Source organism: Micrasema longulum, unplaced genomic scaffold (assembly GCF_059751315.1).
Source record: "Micrasema longulum isolate JH-2025_06_02 unplaced genomic scaffold, ASM5975131v1 h1tg002045l, whole genome shotgun sequence".
Taxonomy (NCBI): domain Eukaryota; kingdom Metazoa; phylum Arthropoda; class Insecta; order Trichoptera; family Brachycentridae; genus Micrasema; species Micrasema longulum.
The window spans coordinates 58,081-78,427 of NW_028279213.1; the positions used below are offsets into that span (position 1 = coordinate 58,081).

General features: G+C 31.7%; 1 protein-coding gene across 1 annotated transcript in view; it reads right to left on the minus strand.

The window, feature by feature from the left end:
• Positions 1–20,347, minus strand: part of mbc (dedicator of cytokinesis protein myoblast city) — an 80,005-nt gene that overhangs the window by 21,231 nt on the left and 38,427 nt on the right. Inside the window, exons 19-23 of the mRNA XM_088239029.1 lie at positions 8,041–8,196; positions 6,395–6,609; positions 5,097–5,308; positions 2,665–2,910; positions 1,969–2,168 (exon numbers count right to left, since the gene is read on the minus strand). Of these exons, the coding sequence (XP_088095155.1) occupies positions 1,969–2,168; positions 2,665–2,910; positions 5,097–5,308; positions 6,395–6,609; positions 8,041–8,196 (1,029 nt within the window). The remainder of the gene's footprint in view (positions 1–1,968; positions 2,169–2,664; positions 2,911–5,096; positions 5,309–6,394; positions 6,610–8,040; positions 8,197–20,347) is intronic.

Consider the following 20,347-nt stretch of genomic DNA (forward strand, 5'->3'; position numbering starts at 1 on the left):
CATAAATTCCTCATCCACATCCTGAGGTGCATTGGTTATCAGTCTTACTCATCAGGTGCCAGTCTTGGAATAATGAATTATAGGCCGTGTAGAACCATTTTAAAAGCCACACTGCTAGGAATTTAATCCACGACCTTCAACATGGTAGGTGAACACGCCAACTATTACGCTACGAGGTGGACATTTCTCCACTCAACTTTCTTTTTCAGGAATTTTACCGGAGAGCAGCCATAGAGTCAAAAGCACTCATTCCGAGTTCTGGTTCTTTTTCACACAGAGAACTGTATTCTTTATCCGCCCGGACACAGAAACGGTGTTCTTCCGAGTCCGGGGGGTAAACAATATAGTTATGTCTGTGCAATAGAACTAGATGTCTACTCTCTACTTGTATTAGTGTTTTTTATATTGTTTCTCTTAAGCTCGTATGGTACAAGATCTTGTGCGAGGTTGACCCAATTAATATTGTGTCATGTACTACTCAAATTGGGTTAAATCTGTGGTCAAATTTGGAAACATCAGAACAGGTCCTATTTTTGCACGCGCATTTCACGTCTGTGATACTGTTAACTGTCAACTTCAACTTCAACAGACAACGATTGAGACATTTCTTCAATTGGATATAGATGAACTCCATCGAAGTGGAAATTTGCGGATCGTCGCAGAATCCAAAGGAGACACAAGCCTGTGAGAACCGGGAGTGCTTTCGTCGAGCATGTCCTATATGCTCTAGCAAAAACCAGGAGAGGTTGCCTTTGTCCACTTAAAATAATTCACCTAAAATTTTACAATTCACCAGTCAACCGCATAACATACGATGCCTAAGGGCCGGTTGCATCAAAGTTGGTATAAATTTAGTTTAAAGTTAAATATTTAAACTTAGTTAGGGCTCAAAATCTGGTAACTGAAAACTTCCGTTGCATCAACATTATTTTAGTTAAGTTAAAGTTAAGAATGTTGCCACTGTAAAGGTTCAAGTTTCACCCTAAAAATTGTTGGGATTTTTGCGCAAGCACGTACATGTTTATTTACATGTAGCAATACACATGCCCCGCAACGCGTCTTTGGGCACAAACGTTTAAATTTTGTTCCAATTTTCAGTGTGTGCGAAAGGGCGAAGGAACACTGCGCATCCGGAGAAGAAAAGAACAAAAGGGACATCGTCCTTTTTGAACTAGATAAATAAAATTAAAAGAGCAAAAGCTAAAACAAAATGAAGAATTTTTTACTCTAGAAATAGAGCAAAAAAGGGTCATTTTTCGGGCAACTATGGCAGCCTTAAATGCCCAGAAAGAGTTAGCTGAGCTCAATCTAGCTCTATTTAAAAATAAATAAACAGAATTTAAATCCAGTGATGATTTAGATTTATTTTACACCATGCCCGCTGATGATCAAGTCCCGTGTTTTGAAAAATAATTAACAATTAAAAATTCAAATAATTATTAGTTCTTCACTTTTTTGACATTCGAAATCTTGTGATAAAGTCGGACTCTTCCCACAAAAAATGATCCGTTCGTGGTTTGCAACTTTTCACAGATCGATCAATGGATTTCAACACTCACGACGCTTTTTTGACAGATGGCAGATCGCATTTAACTTTAAACGGCCCCCTAGCGGCCGGTTAAATAAAAGTAACTTTTATTTGACTTTAGCCCTGACTTTAACTTAACTTTTGTCGATGCAACCGGCCCTAAGTAAATGGTTTATTAATAGACCACTGAAGTTTCAAAAGAGGCTCTGGCCAAGCGAACAACTTTGTGGAAAGCCGTCATTTCTAAATTTTAAGCTATCTTAGCATGGGAAGTATAAGACAAATTTCTTCTAACAATTACACCAAAGTATAAAACAGAATTTGAAACTCGAATTTGGACAGACAAGGTTGTCCTTTAACTATTAAAAGATGTGTAAGAAAACATCCAATTTCCCAGTGCACTGAACTTCCTCATTTGGGGAGAATCTCTCTATAGTTACCAGCAGGGTGGTGGTTGCCTGCATCCTGTAGTCAATGCTGGAGTGATCGTGCAGCGCTCTGTACTGCAGCAGGGTGTCGAGCAGTTTGCCGACCACGCGCACAAAGTTACCCCCCGCCTCCCTTAGGGCGGCGTCCTCTGCACACATGTCCCCCACGATCTTCACAAACAGGGCACTCCATTCCGCGTCCCCACCACCGCCTGGAAAGAAAGAATCATATAATTAATGCAAATTTCAACTCGATGTATAATGTTGGACACGAGCTTTCTTTATAAAACTAGCCCATAGAGCCTATTTATTCAGCCCAGCAGGCCCCGGTTAATTCGGACGGTTTGATTCCCACCAGTGGTAAGAAAAAAAAATCAAAGAAATATTTTTTTCTCAAATGGTCAGGGTGTTGCGGTGTATTTTTCATAACTTCTAAACTCTAATTTCCTAATTTTGCGTTCGTTTTACCCGACTACAGCCTTAATACGTAACTATCTTGTAAGAAAAGGATAACAATATGCCAAATAAAATGTACAGGGAAAAAGCGGGTGTTATAAATATCCATATATTTTTTCCATAAACAAGCTTTTAACACTGCTCATTTCAAGGTTATCAACTACTTCAATTGAAACCAAAAGAAGAAGGGAATAATGATGTGTTGATGACACAGTTAATGGTGAAGATAATACAGATTAATGTTTGTCCTACCTTCAGCCAGAATATCCAGTTTGTGTATCATTTCGTTCTCGAAATCATTAAAGTTTCCCTTGATGTGGGTGGGCTCTCGCAGGCAATCTCCGAATGACTCCACTCCGTACTTGGATGAGTTGTATTCACACTGCATCATGTCGAAGAACAAGGGAATAGTCGCCGTGCGCAGCTCCAACTCGGGAATCAGACTCATCTCGAGAAACGGACCCACCAAGGCGGGAACAAACTGGATTTTGTATTGACCTGTAAATTCAATTTATTGTTAGACCAGGAATTACCAAACGTTTTTTCCTGGTTGAAAGAAAGATAAGCTCAGCTAGTTTGACGAAATTTGACATGGAAAACTACAAATCACTAGCTTTGTGTTTTCCATGTCCAAATAATAGAACTATGTATTTATTTTGTGTAAAATCAATAAAATAAATTGAATGTTACCTGTTTCAGAACATGCCTTTTCCTTTTCTAATAAAAATAGTCCAATTCATTCGATTACTAAAATCATTAGAACGAAAGTCCAGGGGGGGGAGGGAGCAGTGCCCAGATCTCAGAAAATCTTTACATTTGAGAATATACACAGAGAAATTTACAAAATTTTACAACAATTTAAATCAATACACATATATTTAATTTCTCTTTATTTAATAACAAAATATTTATTCAAATCTTCAAGTACAAATAATAAGTACTTTGGCGGACTTTATTGGGAGGACTTATTTGGCGGAATATTGTAGATAAATGATAATTTATATTATAAAACATTATATTACATAATTTATGACCGTATGTATAACTTACGACATACTTGTTTATTTTTTAAATAAATTAAATGACCGCATGTGTCACATACCATACTTTTTTCTATTAAAAAACAATGTACATAATCGTACGTATTTCATATACATAATACGAGAGAACCCTTTTGATAACCTTTCATAGCTCTAATTTTCTTGCCTTCTCTTTCACAGTTGTAGCTGCTCGATTGTTGAACAATCTACCCACTAATACCCACCCACTAATACTACTACTACCCACATGTTAGAGACTTCTTTATTTACATTTAAATCAAGATTGAAATGTCACTATCTAAATATTTAAGTTGTTCCTTTCTACCTCTTCTTTCCTTCCCATTTCCTCTCCTCTCTTCATAGTATAGTGCAATGATTTTTTTTTAGTTATGTTTTGTTTTTAATTTTGTAAAAAAATTATAAGATTCAGTGTAATGATGAATTCCAGCCCAACCCTGAATTAAATTTAAAAAATGTTTTCGTGTACACATAAATACTTAAAAATTTTGGAGTACGATTAAATATCTCAAAAACGCATGCAAACATAAATAAAACATGCTAAAAATAGTATTCATTTTAAAATCGTAAATAATGACGTCACTCCTTATATCTATGTGTAGTATTTCCGGTTTCCGCTTTAAAGCCCCCGCACCTTGTAAGGAACGTTTTGACCATAGAAAAAAAAAGAGTATAATTTGTGATTGGTGATTTGGCGGCGAATAGTTTGATTACGATCTACGACCTGAAATCCGGCAAATAATACTTTGTTGACATTTCAACCAGAGATTATGTCAACTTTCTAGGTTTTTCTAAATCGAAACGTTCGTAAAAGAACAACCAAAACATAGAAATGAGCAAATTACGATCAACTAAATGAAGTAATCTAAGCAATATTCCATAGATTCTTGTCAGTTTTGTTATTGGCTGGAGAAATACAACTTACCGCGGTCAGTGAAAGTAAGAACGCCAACCATTTCATGACGTCAACTACGTCACTACTGAAAAGTGACACACTGATTACAGTCATTTGGCGCGGTATTTGATAAATGTAACTTTAAAAAATCATATCTTTGAAAATAACGCACAAAAAAATAAATATACATATATTTTTGTTTAGTTAAATAGTACGCTAATAGAAAAAAAATTAATTAGAAAACAGTGGAATGCCTCATTCCTTAGAATATGTCCATGTACTTGTAATTTTCTCAAACTGAATTTTCTCAGACTGAACTCAAACTTTAAGGCAATATGCCCGCCCTTGTATGTATATATATTGTAAATGTATATAAAGTGTTAAATAAATGATTACCATTAAAGTCGTATCGTATTGTTCTCCATGTCAAGAAATCAAATAAGAAAAAAAAAGGTATCACATACATTTTGACCTCTTATACCCGTATGCAGAGACAAAACTTAAGGTGAGGAAAGTACATTCTAGTTTCAAATGCAGAGAATAACCCGAAGGTGAAGACAATAGAATGTACTCTCCTCACCTTAAGGTTTGTCTCTGCATACGGGTATTAAATACTTATTTCTGGACAAACTATTCATTTTCAACGAAACATTACAACATTTGTGTAAAAAGCAAACGAAACCCGTACACGGAACATGCGCTCTGACATGCAATAGTCTAACTGTCCTTACCCAGATGGAACCACATGGTATGTATGAGGTGTGCGGCCCCCTTCCTCATGTCCCCGAAGTGGGCCGTGAGGCGGCGCCGCTGTTCCGGAAGGCGGTGCTCCAGCTGCAGAGCGGGCCGCGCTAGGAAGCCGACGGCCAGATGGAACCAGTTGGACCACAGCTGTTGCTGGAAGGGAGACAGGAACACCGAACACAGGGTGCTCGGGAACAGGCTGGAAAGGAATTTGCCGTTTATCTTCAATAAGTTGTACTGCTTAAATATTTATAGACAAACGCTAGGATTATAAATAATATGAGGAATGGGGAAATATCACATACTACGAATACCGATAAAAATATATGAAATGCATTTTTTTTAAATTATTGCATTTTCAAAATCAATATGGATTCTGTGGAGAAATTTTTTCATACATAACTTTCAAAAAGAACTTATAAAAAATTATGCCCCTAGAAAAACGCGACATGTTTGGCATTGATAATTGTGACGTCAAGATTCGTGACGATGTTCTATAAAAATTTTAACGGTTACAAAGTTCAAAACTAACATAAATCCTTTCGTATTAGGGGCGTGACCAATGCAATGACCGTTTTTGTGAAAATCCAAAATTGTACATTTAAAAATATTGTTTATTTTACAAATAAGTAGTGAAAAAAAAATTTTTTTACTCAACAGTATTTCATAGACCTTATTACTTTAAAATTGTAAAAAGAAAAAAACCTGATATATCCCTATTTTATTCTTAAAGTTCCCTTGAGCTAGCCATCAACAGATTGTAAACATTGTTACATGACTTCTATATTTTACTCGACAGGAAAAGTATTGTAGAATTTAAAAAGTTTTACTTTAATATTTTTGGATTTGGATTGGGATTTAAATTCAGCTATTATGTTGTCTGTGTTCAAAATGGCTTCTTGCTCTCTTCAAAAAAGATTCCACCCTTTTTATAAAAGGGGGCCACTTTGTCTGTCGTACACTTTTATTGAACCGTCTCACTTATCTCCTTACCATTGACTCACTCACAGATCTGTTGATGAATGTGAACTGATTTAATGTTCTTTGCATTAAGGAAACTAATTACAGACCATATCCCACAAGCGGTGGGATTTTAAATTTTATTAGGCATTTCAAACAAGCACACAAAGCGTACACAACAGTCAGCTAACCCATAATGGCATCAACTCCTCAATAGGTCAGGGTAAATACCAAAAATATGCGAAACTGCAACGGCAAGAAACAAACAGAACTTTATTTCTGGATATATCTCACCATAAACATGGTGATTTTTTTCTTTAGTTACCTGAAGGTATTGAGCACGATGTGGTACTGCAAGTTAATCATGTCGGCCCAGTGGGCGTGGAAGACTGGGCGTTCTACCAGGTCTTGCAGAACTATCTGCACTTCGTTGAGGAACTCCAGCAAATCCATGCGCGAAGGGAAGAGGGACACGTAATGGTTGTAACGCTCTAAGTTCATTTGGCGAAGCATTTCCAGCAGGACTGCCACTAGCTGGGCCTGGAACGCGCACAAGTGAGATGGAGATAAAATCAAATGCAAAAGAGATAAGATTTAATAGAGGTATGAGGGCATTGGAAGCAAAGATAGCAACCTCCAAAAAATTTTTCTTTTTTATTATGATGTCATTCTGTAGTTTATCAACTTAATTTTTATACAAATCATGAGTTGGGTTGCAAATCTAGTTTAAAATCATACTTCTGATGGTTTGAAAATAGTGTTTGGAAGCAAACATAGCAATGTCTATCAGCCATTTTATTCGACCAATGACAGGCTTGAGATGTAAATTTTCAAATTGACCGTGCCATACAAATATTAAGATAGTTTTTTGAATTTGTGTTTCTATTAAAGCTAATTTATTAGTATCTTAAAATTTAAGTTCAGTGAAAATAACATTTCTAACATAAAGACTCTCTTTGATATTAGTGTGGCAGTTTTTGTTATTTTTCTCTAAAACACCAAAACGGGAGTTTGCTATCTTTGCTTCCAATGCTCTCATATATGAGGTGTGATGAAAAAATAAAGTGAATGAATTATTATAGCATCAACTGCTGACCCTACATTCATTTGAAACAATAAGTCCGATAGCCTGATGCATCGAGATAGTCAGAGTCAAGTTTGAACAAGTTGTGACTTGTCAGTCGGCTTTCGGATCCAAAAGAGTGAGGTCCTGTTTACTGTCGTAGCGAGGCTAGAAGATGAGACAGCCCAATAGGCCCAGAGCCTTACTACAGGTTGCCCAAATGTGCTCATCGAAATGAACTTCGGTTGTTCACAGAAACACAGTTTAATGCTCTGGCAAAAAGTGCCTGAGGCCCGATTACAATAGAAAGTTAACATAGTTATCTTCGACTGTCTATAAAGAAAAAAACAATATTTGTGTACGAAAACGAATATTTTTGCATGAACATTTAAAGTATCTTCGTCGGTAACCAATAATTGAACATATTTAGAAGAAAAAATTGTATGCATATTCTGTTTTTCATACAGAAAACTTAATTTTACTTTGAAGATAAAATTAAAGATAAATGTTAACTTTCCATTGTAATCAGGGCCCTGGTTATTTCCATGGGAATGAACTACTGAAGGTGTACTCTCAGAGGTTTGCTTCCGGCCTAATGAAACAAAGTGAGGATTATCAGTAGAGAACACCTTGCTAGAATGAATATCCTTGAAACTTCTAGGTGCAGGTTCTGCAGTGCAGCGAAACTTTACAGTGAAACTCACTTTTTTAAATTTCATGTCGATCTTGCCGGGAATCGAACCCGGAACCTAGCACATTGTAGTCACCAGCTCTAACTAACCTGAGTTGGACTAACCTCCACTAAATTTCATTTATCAGGATTTTTACCGGAGAGTAACACCCATCCAAAATTCTGGGTCCAAATCACAAACAGTATTAAATTATTATTTTTCAATGATACAACTTACCACTAGAGGATTCTCTCGGTCCATCTGTATAGTGGCCTGTATAATGGTTCGCAGTAGACTAGAGGAGAGATGGTTAAACTCTTCGTCTGTTGGGCCAACGTCTTTACGAAACAACAGAGCCAATATTTCGCCCAGTATCTTCACACACAATTCCAACTGTAAACATAATCAAAAGGTTATAGTCAATTCATTAAGGTTCTGAAAATCACATGATTTATCATTACAGCAATTAGTCAATAAGACTTGCATAGACAAATTCGGCAACAGAAATGTATAAAATTGGCAAAAAGACTTGTGTAATACTTTCCAAAGAAAAATTTTAAAAGTGAAACATTTTTTAATAATTATTATTTTTAATTTAAAATATCTGTTGGGCATTCTGGGGGCTGGGGGGTCGCCACTGATTTTTCAGGATTTGGGCACTACCCCCCCTCCCCAGGATATAAATTTTATTTAACCCGTAATCCTGGGGAAATCCAGCCTGTCTACAAACATTTGAAACAAACTCTTAGAACATGCTTAGAAAAAAAATCTTAGAACAGGCTGTGCCATGTTAGATGGAGACTATCATAAACAGAGAACACTCCGTTTTCATTTTACATTAATTGGTTTTATATAGATTCCCTGTTATTAAGAATGTATATTATTTTTTGCAATAAATTTATAATTAAAAAATATAAAAAAAACAAACTCAAAACATTGTAGATTAAACTAACTGGTATGAGAAGAATAAAACTGGATAACTGTTGCCAGGCGTTGCCTAGTAGGTGTAATAATTCGGCCAGATGAATCTCACCTACATCAAAAAAAGGTTTCAGCTCTTTTACTTAAAAAAAACTGCAGATGGAAGAGTTGAGGAAATGTAGATGTTTAAACATAGGCAGAATGATGAATGTTACACAGTGTGTAAAGTGACCACTTAAACCAGCCTATGACAGGTCATAAACCCTGTAAATGCCTAGACATTCATAATCCTTTTTCTATTTTTTTTCCCTCTCTGTTGCAACAAATTTATATCTTATATTTAAATATTTAAACATAGATAAAAAACTAAATTAATTTTAACACATTAGTCATAAACAATTCCTTCAATATTTAATAATGCAAATAACAAACTATGAATGTGTTTTTCAGACTGTGCATGCATATATTATAAGAAAGGTACTTATCTATTAAAATTATGCTGAATCAACATAACTGTTACGTGTACCACTTAAGTACCTATCTGAATTAATTGTGTTTTAAACTTAATGGTCTTAAGCTACCATAAAATAAATAATATATAATAGTATGTGTACAGTGCATTGATACGATAATTAGTAAAAAAATATATTTAGCAAACATTTGTAAGCATTAATATCAGCTAAAAACAATATCACAATATCAAACAAGCGACATTTAAATATATTTTTAATACAATGGCTTCCTGTAATAAGAAAATAAGAATCACTTAATTTTTTTAGTTTTGGACGCATAAAGAACAACTTTTTTGAAAGTATATTAAAATGTTTATTTATTATTATTAAAATTTAAAAAACAAGTACACTGTTTTAAGGTCATAGTAAAGAAATTTAAGAAAACTTTTCTCTGTTATCACACACAAAAATTGTGATAAATGTTTCATAAAACCACAATTTATATTTTGGTTTTCATTTAAATTAACAAATACGAGGTGTGATAAAAAATATAGTGAGTGATTTTTTATAGCAGCAACTGGTGACGCTACATCTATTTAAAGTAATAAGCACGATAGCCTGATCCATTGAGATAGTCAGTGTCAAGCTTGAACAAGTTGCGACTTGTTGGTCGGCCTTCCATAACCGAAAAAGTGAGGTAACGCATCATGGAATTTAAACAACTCGTTTGCATAAAATTTTGTTGAAAGTGGAAAAGAAGCTCATGAAATGTTAAAATCAGTGTATGGTGTCAATGTGGTGGCTCTGTAGGCTGTTTACAAGTGGTATGAGTGATTTAAAAGAGAAAATGAGTGGGTTGAAAAAGAGCAACGGTCGGGATGTCCTTGAACCTCAAAAACAGACGAAAACATTCAAACAAGCAATTTGACTATTCGAGAACCTACCGAAGAACTAAACATCTCTTACAGGTTCGTGCAAGGCATTTAAACCGATAATTTGAAAATGAGTTGAACGAGTGCGAAATTTGTCGCAAAACCTCGCTTCTGATCTGACAGTTTTTGGTCGAAAAAAGGATTCCTGTTTCTCCACATTTATTTTTTTATTCATTCCAAATTGCATTTGTATGCATTTTCACCAACATATTATGTCTTTTTAGGCTGTGCCCATGTTAAGCCATAATAATTAACAACAACAAAATATAAAGTCAATTTAAATAATTAATCATTTCATCTGATTACAAATAAAATTTAAAAAAAAAAAAACTATCCAAAAACAAGAAATAACATTAAATACTTTGATAATAATAATTAATAAAGTGTGATGCAATATTTAAAAAATAAATTAATTTAAAAATAAGAATCAAAATCAAAAAAATTACATTTAAAACTTATAAAAGTAATAGAATACAAATCATACCTACAAAGTAACAAACATAAACCAGTATACAAAATATTAATATCATTAAAATTAATTCATCCCTCTCCCAACTCTTCGGATTTAGCACCACGTGAAATCTGTCACTTTCCGAAGATTGAAACCGTGTTGAAAGAAAAACGTTTTGACATCGTTCCCGACATTGAGAGGGCCACAATGGAGCAGCTGATGGCCCTTCCGAAAGAAACTTATCAGAAATGCTTCCAATCAAGGAATCAACATTGGGAAAAGTGCATCGATAGTCAAGGAGAGTACATTGAAAGAGATTTATTTAAATTTGACGTACTTTGTTTGTAAATAATTATTTACCATATTTTTTTATCACACCTCCCTCATACATTAAAAATATAACAATAATGTCTCAATTTAAAACAAAGATGTGGAGTTTTTCCAAAATTAAAAAAAAAAACACTGTTATTTTTAAAATAACAATGTCAAAATATACTGAAATTTGTAGAGCCCCTTAATAATTAGAAGCCATACCATAAGTACCATTTATCTGAAATTTCCAGTAGAAGGTCAGAAATCATTAGCATTTATTGTTGCATATATTTAGTCAGATAATGTAATTTAAAAAATAAAAAGAACAATAATAACATAAAGAATAATCACCTGTTCACTATATCCTCTATGCTCTTGCAACTTGTGCCTGGAAGCACCAAGTACCCGTGCGATTTTATCGACTGATCGATTCTTTGAGCGTATCTCTACACCGCATCTATTTGTCTTTGGTCGAGGCAAGGGTATAAATATATGCGGGTAGTTTGTAAAGAATTCGACAGCCAAACAAATCGCAGCCAGTGTGAATCCACAATTAATAGACAATGGTGACAATCCGCAACGCACACATACAAGCCCGTCCGTTAAATGGTTTATGGGGGTTCGGAGTTAGTGGCAACACCACGCCACGACAGGCAAAAAATTGAAAAACAATATGGCTGTTAATTATCACATCGAATATTCAAAATATATTTTATATATTTAAAAAGCAAAGCTCAAATGCAATTAAACATTGTTTCATGTACTGAGAAGAACACAATGACTCAAAAATTCTTGAACTCCAAAAGTAACTGAGTTTTCTTTATTTTGTTGGCAATTTATATACTACCTTCTTCAGAAAAGATATACATCAGAACCTCTTGTTACATGGTTTCAAAATAACACAGATTTTTTTATTTAAAAAATTGAACAATGCTTAACAGTAATGTAATTATGCTGTTTTTTTATGGAATACTCTGCAATTTAGACATATAATATATCGTCGCCAATCAGGCAAAAGTCACTAACCCTAAAAATGACAATTTAAAGTTAAATATGCCATTTGAGGCACAAAATTATGTTCTTTAAGAGGTAAACGTCACCGAGGTAACTTAGTTACAAAAATGTTGCAAAAAACCAGACTATTTATTTTGTCGGCCTCGTAGTGTAGTGGTCAGCGTGATTGCCCACCACCCAAGAGGACTCGGGGTCAATTTCCGACATGGTTGACATGAAATATTTAATTTAAAAAAGGTGTTTTTGCACCAAAATATTTCATAGTCCCCCGGACTAGCACCTGAAGCGTAAGACTAATCATTTTACCATCATGTAACAAAAATAATCAAGATACGCTACGATTGGTGTACCAATGCAGTGCCCCATGCACCATTAGGTGCGGAAAGGGAATGATGACGATGACGATCAATTTTTGCTATGTGACTTTATATTATTATATATTTTAAACATAAAAAAAACATGTTAAAAAAAAATCTTGAAAAAAATTTTTATAATTATTTCTAATTTTCTTTCATTACCTTAATTTCACTAACTCTTGCTTTCATTGTCCAGATTTTGAACAAGCAAACACAATAGGTTAGGTCTTAATTATATGATTCTTTTTATAAATTATAGAAAATAGATTTCTTTTTATTTTCAAATATCTGTATATCAAAATATTTTGTCTTTTGCTTAATGTACACGACATTACAACACCATTTGCAGACGGATTTTTTTATCACAGTTCTTTAAAGAGTTAAAAATATTTTGAATACATTAAATAACTATACAGATACATATATAATTACAATAGAACTTTGCTTTTTGACAAAACGACATAAATAATTCATATATAAATATAAAATATTGCATTTTTAATTATATATTATTTAATATATAAATAAGTGAAAATATATATTTAAAAAAAAAACAATATGAGTACATATTGCAAAATATATGAAATTTTGTGTGTAAAATATATTATACATGCTTACAGGTTTCGATTTAGGAATTTTTTTTTTTGATTGACATCAAAATCAGGCAAAGGTTAAGTTAAAAAAATAACATAGGGTCAAGAAGAATGAGTTGGAAAATCTTAGCAAATTAAACTTGGGAGCAGATTGTGAAAGCGAACACATGAAAATGCAAAAACCGTGCAATTATTTTATTTTAGGTGCTCATTTTTATTAAAATATGTTGGTTATTAATTATTTAACACACAGTTGAGTATTAGCAATACCTCTCCCAGTGTTATTAAAGTTAATACACACACAAAAAATGAAGTTTATTTGTTAACTGTAAAAATGTTTAAATTAGAACCTAAAACAGCATTTTAATTTTTAATATATTTCCATAGGTATTCATGATTCACCCAAATATTTCAATTTGGTGACCATTCTAATAATTCAACGTAATATATTAATTTGGTGACCGTTTTTATGATTCAACTAAGCGTATCATGTATTTTGTCCGTCAAATGGTCAGTGGGTTTGCCTACCATGCAAGAGGTCTCGGGTTCGATTTCCGACACAATTAACATGAAATATTTAATTTAAAAAGGGTGTTTTTACACCAAAATATTTCAGTCACTGGACTGGCACCTGAAGTGTAAAACTGATCACCTTACCTTAATGTAACAAAAAATTATCAAGATACGCTGCGGTTGATGTATCAATTCAGTGCCCTATACACCATTAGGTATGGAAAGGAAATGATGATGATAATGAATTATATTTATTTAGTGATCATTTTTATGACTTTTCAAAGTATTTCAATTTGCTGACCATTCTAATGATTCGACTATATATTTCAATTTGGTGACGATTTTTAACCCATTTAATTCAGTGACTATTCTAAGATTTACCTATACATCTCAATTTGGTGGTAATTTATAGTCAAATTGTAGAAAAGCGGGAAGCAAATATCAGACAACATATTTGTGTCTGTCCAATGGTACATAAGGCATTGCATCAATTAACCATCAGCAGGGTATTCAGTAGATCATTAGTTCCTAAATATACATTTATTTGTTTTTTAAATAAATATTTCGTTCTTATGATTTACCCAAATATTTCTAATTTGTGTTGTAAATAACTCATTATTAGAAAATGGGAATCCAGTTGTGGTAGAGTAGGGTTCGAACTTCGGACCTCTCATCCGTGAGTCCAAGACATTATCCACGGGATCACAAGCCGGTTAAAATATTTAATGTCGTAAATATTTCATAAATTGAAACCCAAAACCTAACTTATAGAAGACTTACGCGCTAACCATTGGACAGTTTTGCTTTAATTTTACTCAATTAAAAATTTGATAATGAAAGAATTATTTTTACAAATGATTAATTTAAAATCAATTGAAATGGTTAGCTTTATTTGATTTACAAATTTGAAAATATTTCACCAAGCCAGTTTATTTAGCTTGTCAGTATAGAGTTTTCATAATACATATTTGATCTAATCCTAATACAAAAACAATAAGTACCTGCACTAAATAAAGTAATTTGTTATTGCAACATATAATAAAACATAAACAATTTTCAATATTAAAAAAATGTACTTCCTTTACTGAAAAAGCTCGTTAATTCATAGAATGTAAAATTTTTAAGACGACAGATCAAATTTTTTGGATGAAAAATCATGTTTTTTTTATGTAAAAATACGTAGGTAATTTTTTTTTTAAGAAAGGTATATGCATCACATTTTTTATTTGTGTCCGTGCGAATAGAGAATACAGTTCTGTGTATGAAATAGAACCAGAACCCTGGACGAGTGTTTTCGACTCGATAACTACTCTCAGGTAAAAATCCCGAAACAGGAAATCGAGTGGAGATAAGTGCGCCTCGTTGTGTAGCAATTGACACATTCGCCTTCCATGCTTGAGGTCTAGGATTCGATTCCTGGGAAGGTCGAAATGTTGAATGGAAAGGTGGTTCTACACTGCAATATTTCATATTCCTGGACTGGCACATAAAATAAAATAAACTGAAAGCATAAGGCTGTCGCAGATGATTGATATAGGCTATATTTAGTACACCAATGCAGTGCCCTATGCACCATTAGGTGCAGACAGGGGTATGATGATATGCATCACATGCCTTTGTGAACTGGTCTCAGTAATCTAGTGCAACATTCCTTCTGGGGCTTGGATCTAAAAAGTCCAATGTCGTAAATCGTAACATTACATGAAAGTAATTATTATTCAGCGATTTTGAGGCGTTATAGTGAACGCTTTTCAAACTCATATTAATAAAAAATACATTAAACAGCCATCAAGAAAAATATGAAATCTGACATTGGCCATTTTAGATCCAAGACAAAATATTGACAGCCGAAACGTAATGTTTTATTTGATTAACCATTTAAATGTTTTTGTGAAAACCTTGTTGTAAGGGTAAAAATGTATATTTGTTTGATTAAAACGAAATTCTAATTAAGTATACATAGTTGTAATTATCGAGCTTTTTCTGTAATTTTCTGAAAAACTACTTAAACTATCTACAGACAGCACTTATCTAATGATGGATAATGCAAATCTATGGTGAAAGATGATAAATGGTAGAAAAAATTATGAATAAGATAGTGTACAAATTTGATTAAATATGTAATTTTTATTAATTAAAGTTGGAGTATAATATCTACTAAATGTACTATAGTAAAACCTCTATCTATCGTTCCTCGAATAATCGTTTTCCCGGATGTGTCGTTTATTTCTTCCAACTCCGAAATAATTTCATATAAAACAAACAAAAATTGATCGCATCGATCGTTTCTCTATCCACCATTTTACCGCATTCATCGTTTGAATTACGATGTGTATTTGACATATTTTAATATTTTGTGTATGTTCTAATGCGCAGAACGTTCGAAAGAGAAAGAGAGATATAATGACAATTAGAACAAGTTAAGGTTTCTGAAGATGATCGGCTAAGACTTGATACACAGACGAATTTCAACAATTTTGTTACATTTGACGTCAATATCCTAACGTGTGGGATAGAAACTATCGAAAGCTTGTGTGACGCAAGGTTGAAGGAGACAGCTGAAGAGATCGATATTGATGAAGAGGAGCCGCCGCCTGTACCTTCATTTGCAGAAGCATGCACTATCTTCGAAAGATTAAAAACATTCTACCACTCATATTCAATAACTGATGCCGAAAAAAATATTATTTGCAAAGTCGAAAATATAATGTTGATTTACGGGAATAAAACCGTAAAAAAACAAACGTCGATGAAAGATTATTTCCAATGCAAAAAACTTGAATATTTTTTTTTTTTGTTCTGCTTTCTAATTTTATTTAAATACATTTATTTACACCTGAAACTTGTATCTTTTTTAGAATTTTAACCTGCTAATGGTAATGCAGATTGCCAAGGCGGTATCTTTCCCCGATCTTATCTCCTTGTGTATTGAACTCTTATTCCTGCATTCATTGTTTATTTCAATAAGTCCCTTTAAAAACGATAGATAGAGGTTCCACTGTATATGTTTTATTCATAAATATAATTTGATTGAAAATGTATTAAGTAATTTTTTTTTTAAATTGTTATTAATTTTGTTATGTATTTCTTTTGTCATCGTTCATTACGTGTGTGAAAAATATGTATTTAATTTTGTATACATAAATACGTAGCACCATTTATTTGTATTAAATAAAGAAAATCGCTGTCTGATAATTTTTATAATCCTTGATATATTTATGCTGTTTATGGTTTTGTAATATTTGCTATTTCTATCATCGTTTTCAAGTTTATAAAATAAGCGAGTAGTGATTCATTAAATCATATTACGACGATTTGAATGCATGACTTGTCTATTTATAGCATTCATGGAGGAGAGTAAAAAAATGTGTTTTAGTAGGTAACTGAAAAATGCTGATTTTGTAGCTACGTTGCAGTAATTTAAAAAAACATTACAACAAACACAACATCTTGTAAAGCAGATATATTTTCTTTACTATTTTATTTTACTTTTAACAACCAATAGTTTGTGTACATGGGTGGAAATCGACAAAACGCTTTTATAAAACAATAAATAATTCAAAAAATATTAATATAATAGCGATAGAAGATTTATGAAAAAGATATTTTGTTTTTAAAATATTATTTTGGAGTGGTAATTAATATTCATGTTTGAAAAGATTTATTACTGTTTGAAGGGGGTTATTTTTTTGTATTAGCACACACAGGAGACTGTGGATGTGAGTGTAGGACGGTGCTTGATTGTGTGCGGGTGCGGTGAAACAAACACATTAACACATTGATAGGATTCACACTGCAAGACGGGAGTATGCTTGGTAACAAACAATCACAATTGTATAAGAGCACATGCGTGCAATATTTCACCACCATCTTGTTTTACGGCAAAATTTTAAATAGGTAAAAAAAAGTTATAATTTTTAAAAGAAATAAAAAAGTTGCCATAAATCCAATTTTTTTTTTTTTAAATGGGTAGGTAAGTAAGTACCAGACAAGCTTTCAAAATGTTCGAAAATTGAAATCTTTATTTTTGGAATAGATTACAATTAAATAAAAAAGAAATACATTTTACACTATTTAACCAACAAAAAAAGAACACTTTTTAGTTACAAACTTACTTTTAATTACAAAAAGAGATTTCCCAATGTTTATCAATATTGTCAAATTGAATTTTCTATTTCGATTTGTAATATTTTTAATAAATTTTCAGTTGTTTCATTGGTTGTGTTGTGTCATGTTATCATCATTTTTTAATACTATAAACAAAGATAAAGCTGCTAACATCTCTCTTTTTTTCTCTCTATGAAGTAGAAAAAATTAATTTATTGTCTCATTCCGACAAGTAATATTTGGACCATAGCGCATTCTATTTAACTTGTTTATCTGTTTATTTTTAAGGATAAGGTGGTTTCAAAAGATTGCACGCACTAGAAATAAATATTAAGACATCCATTAAATAAATAATTCCAAATTTCAAGATTGTTTAATGTTCCTCATTTATACAATTAGTGATAAAAGAGAAAACTTACCTCTGTAGTTTATTTATCAAGAAGCATGAGGAAAAAAAAAGTGTTAGTATGTGAAAAGAAATACAATATACCATAGACTACCACATTTAAAAATTACTAATACACAGATATAAAACGGATAGTAAAAAACTACATTACTAACTAAAATGATAAATTATACTACAAAACTTAAGTACAACATTAATAGAACTACGTAAATTCTTTCATCTTTTCTCTCGTATTCATATGTAATTCAGCCATTTTACTTGATTAAATTATTAATATTTCTATTACTAAATATTGGCAAGATGATAGATAACTTCAGCAAATATTTCAATTAACCGGGAATCAAACCTGGTACTACAGAAGCCTAGCGAGCTAACAACATAACTAGATATTTTTTTATTTTTTTAAATGGTTGAGAAAAGAGCTGATAAATTGTCAGAAAGGAAAGAAAAATAATTTACTGTATAACCTTACATTTGTAAAAAATTTTTACCTACAATTCCACTACTTAATTATTTTTAGGTATTTAAAGATTTAAAAAAACTATTGAAAAGGCCTAAAAATATGAACAACCGAATAAAATTAAAGAATAAATAACAAATGCATTTTCTACAAGGGTAAAAAAAAGCACAAACTAAGAAAAAATTCATTTGAAAACAGAATAAAAAATATTTTTTACATGCGGCAACACAAAATAAAATCATGCGTCAGCATTCTCGAGATAAAATTCTGATTAATCGAAAAAGTAAGAGAGATCCACCAACTACATAAACAATATTGTATTTTTACTCAATTTTAATGCAGATAAAAAACATTCTATTTAGCATAATTTTCTAAATGCAAAAAATATATATTGCAATTAGAAAATTATGTGGGTTGATGACCAGTAAAAACAGTCCAGCATTTTTTTTATCTGTGTATCCATTATTTTTTCTAGAATATTTCTAGCTATTTACCAATAAAAATTTACCACTTTAAAATATTTAATGATTCCGTTCATACAAAATAGCCGGTAAATTAATTAAATTAAAAACATTCAAAACCAATCATAAATCTTTATTTCAATATTTAAAATAAAAAAATTGGTATTACATGGAGAGATATTTTGTTTTTCGCAATTTTATCAAAATAACCAAAATTACCGTCTTTTACTTATTAAAAAAGGGGATAATGCCAGTATTAATAAAAAAATCTCAACTTTTTTTAAACTGGCGTTTATGAAATAGTTTATTTTTTAATTGGCCAATCTTTATTCTTAACAAAATCTTAACCCTTCATCAATGATAATTTTTGGCATTTCTTTTTATTTAACAAGAAAATGATGCTAAATATTAATAGTCAATTTGAGTACTCTTGATTTTTTTTAGAACATTAATTTAAAAAGTGGTTTAATTGAGTATTTTAGTGCTACTGACAAAAGGGTTAAAATTGAAAACCATCACCTCTTAATTACATATTTACAAAAATCACCACGCCACCAGTATTAACCCTTTTAATCCCACAGGGTCAATCATTGGTCTAGAACTTTAAACAGGTTTTTTTATTAAAATCTACCGTTTCTTGTATGAAAATTTCACTTTTCCGCACATTCGCAAAATAGTTTGGGATTAAAAGGGTTAAAAAACTGTGTTTAAACAATTAGAATCTATATACAAGCCTGTACTTAAGAGGCCAGCCATTTTTCAACGATAAATTATTTGCCATAGAATTTAAAGATAACTTTAATTTTATTTAACAAATGTTTAATCTAATTTGGTAATGTATCCAAAATAAAACAAGTTTATTGGATTATAATTCTACTTTATTTTTTATAAAATATACAAAGGGTATATTGTGATGCGTCTCGTCTTGTTAGGACATTTTCAAACAAACTAACTTAAATATTTACAAAGTTTCCTTATGTACTAAAAATAATTGCTATTTTATGTTTGTGGATTTCTATACAAGCCAAAATAAGTAGAGTAATTAAAATTATATTTTTATAATTATTATATTGATTTTAAAGTCATACCCTTACAAATATTTTTAAATAATGGAAGGTTTTTCCCGAATATAACCAAAATATTTCTCTAATATACTCAGTATACCCTAATTGAATTTTAATTACTCTACTTATTTTGGCTTGTATAGAAATCCACAAACATAAAATGGCAATTATTTTTAGTACATAAGGAAACTTTGTAAATATTTAAGTTAGTTTGTTTGAAAATGTCCTCACAAGACGAAACACATCACAATATACCCTTTGTATATTTTATAAAAAATAAAGTAGAATTATAATCCAATAAACTTGTTTTATTTTGGATACATTACCAAATTAAATATGGAATTCTACCAATTGTCTGCATACACAATAAATATTTTTTTGTTTGTTAAACTTATGAAAATTAATAATTTAATATGTAACCTATTAAAGCTTGATATGGGCAATTGCCTAAAAAGCTTTAAAAATTTCAAAAAGAATTGTAAAACTTGAAAATAAATTAAGT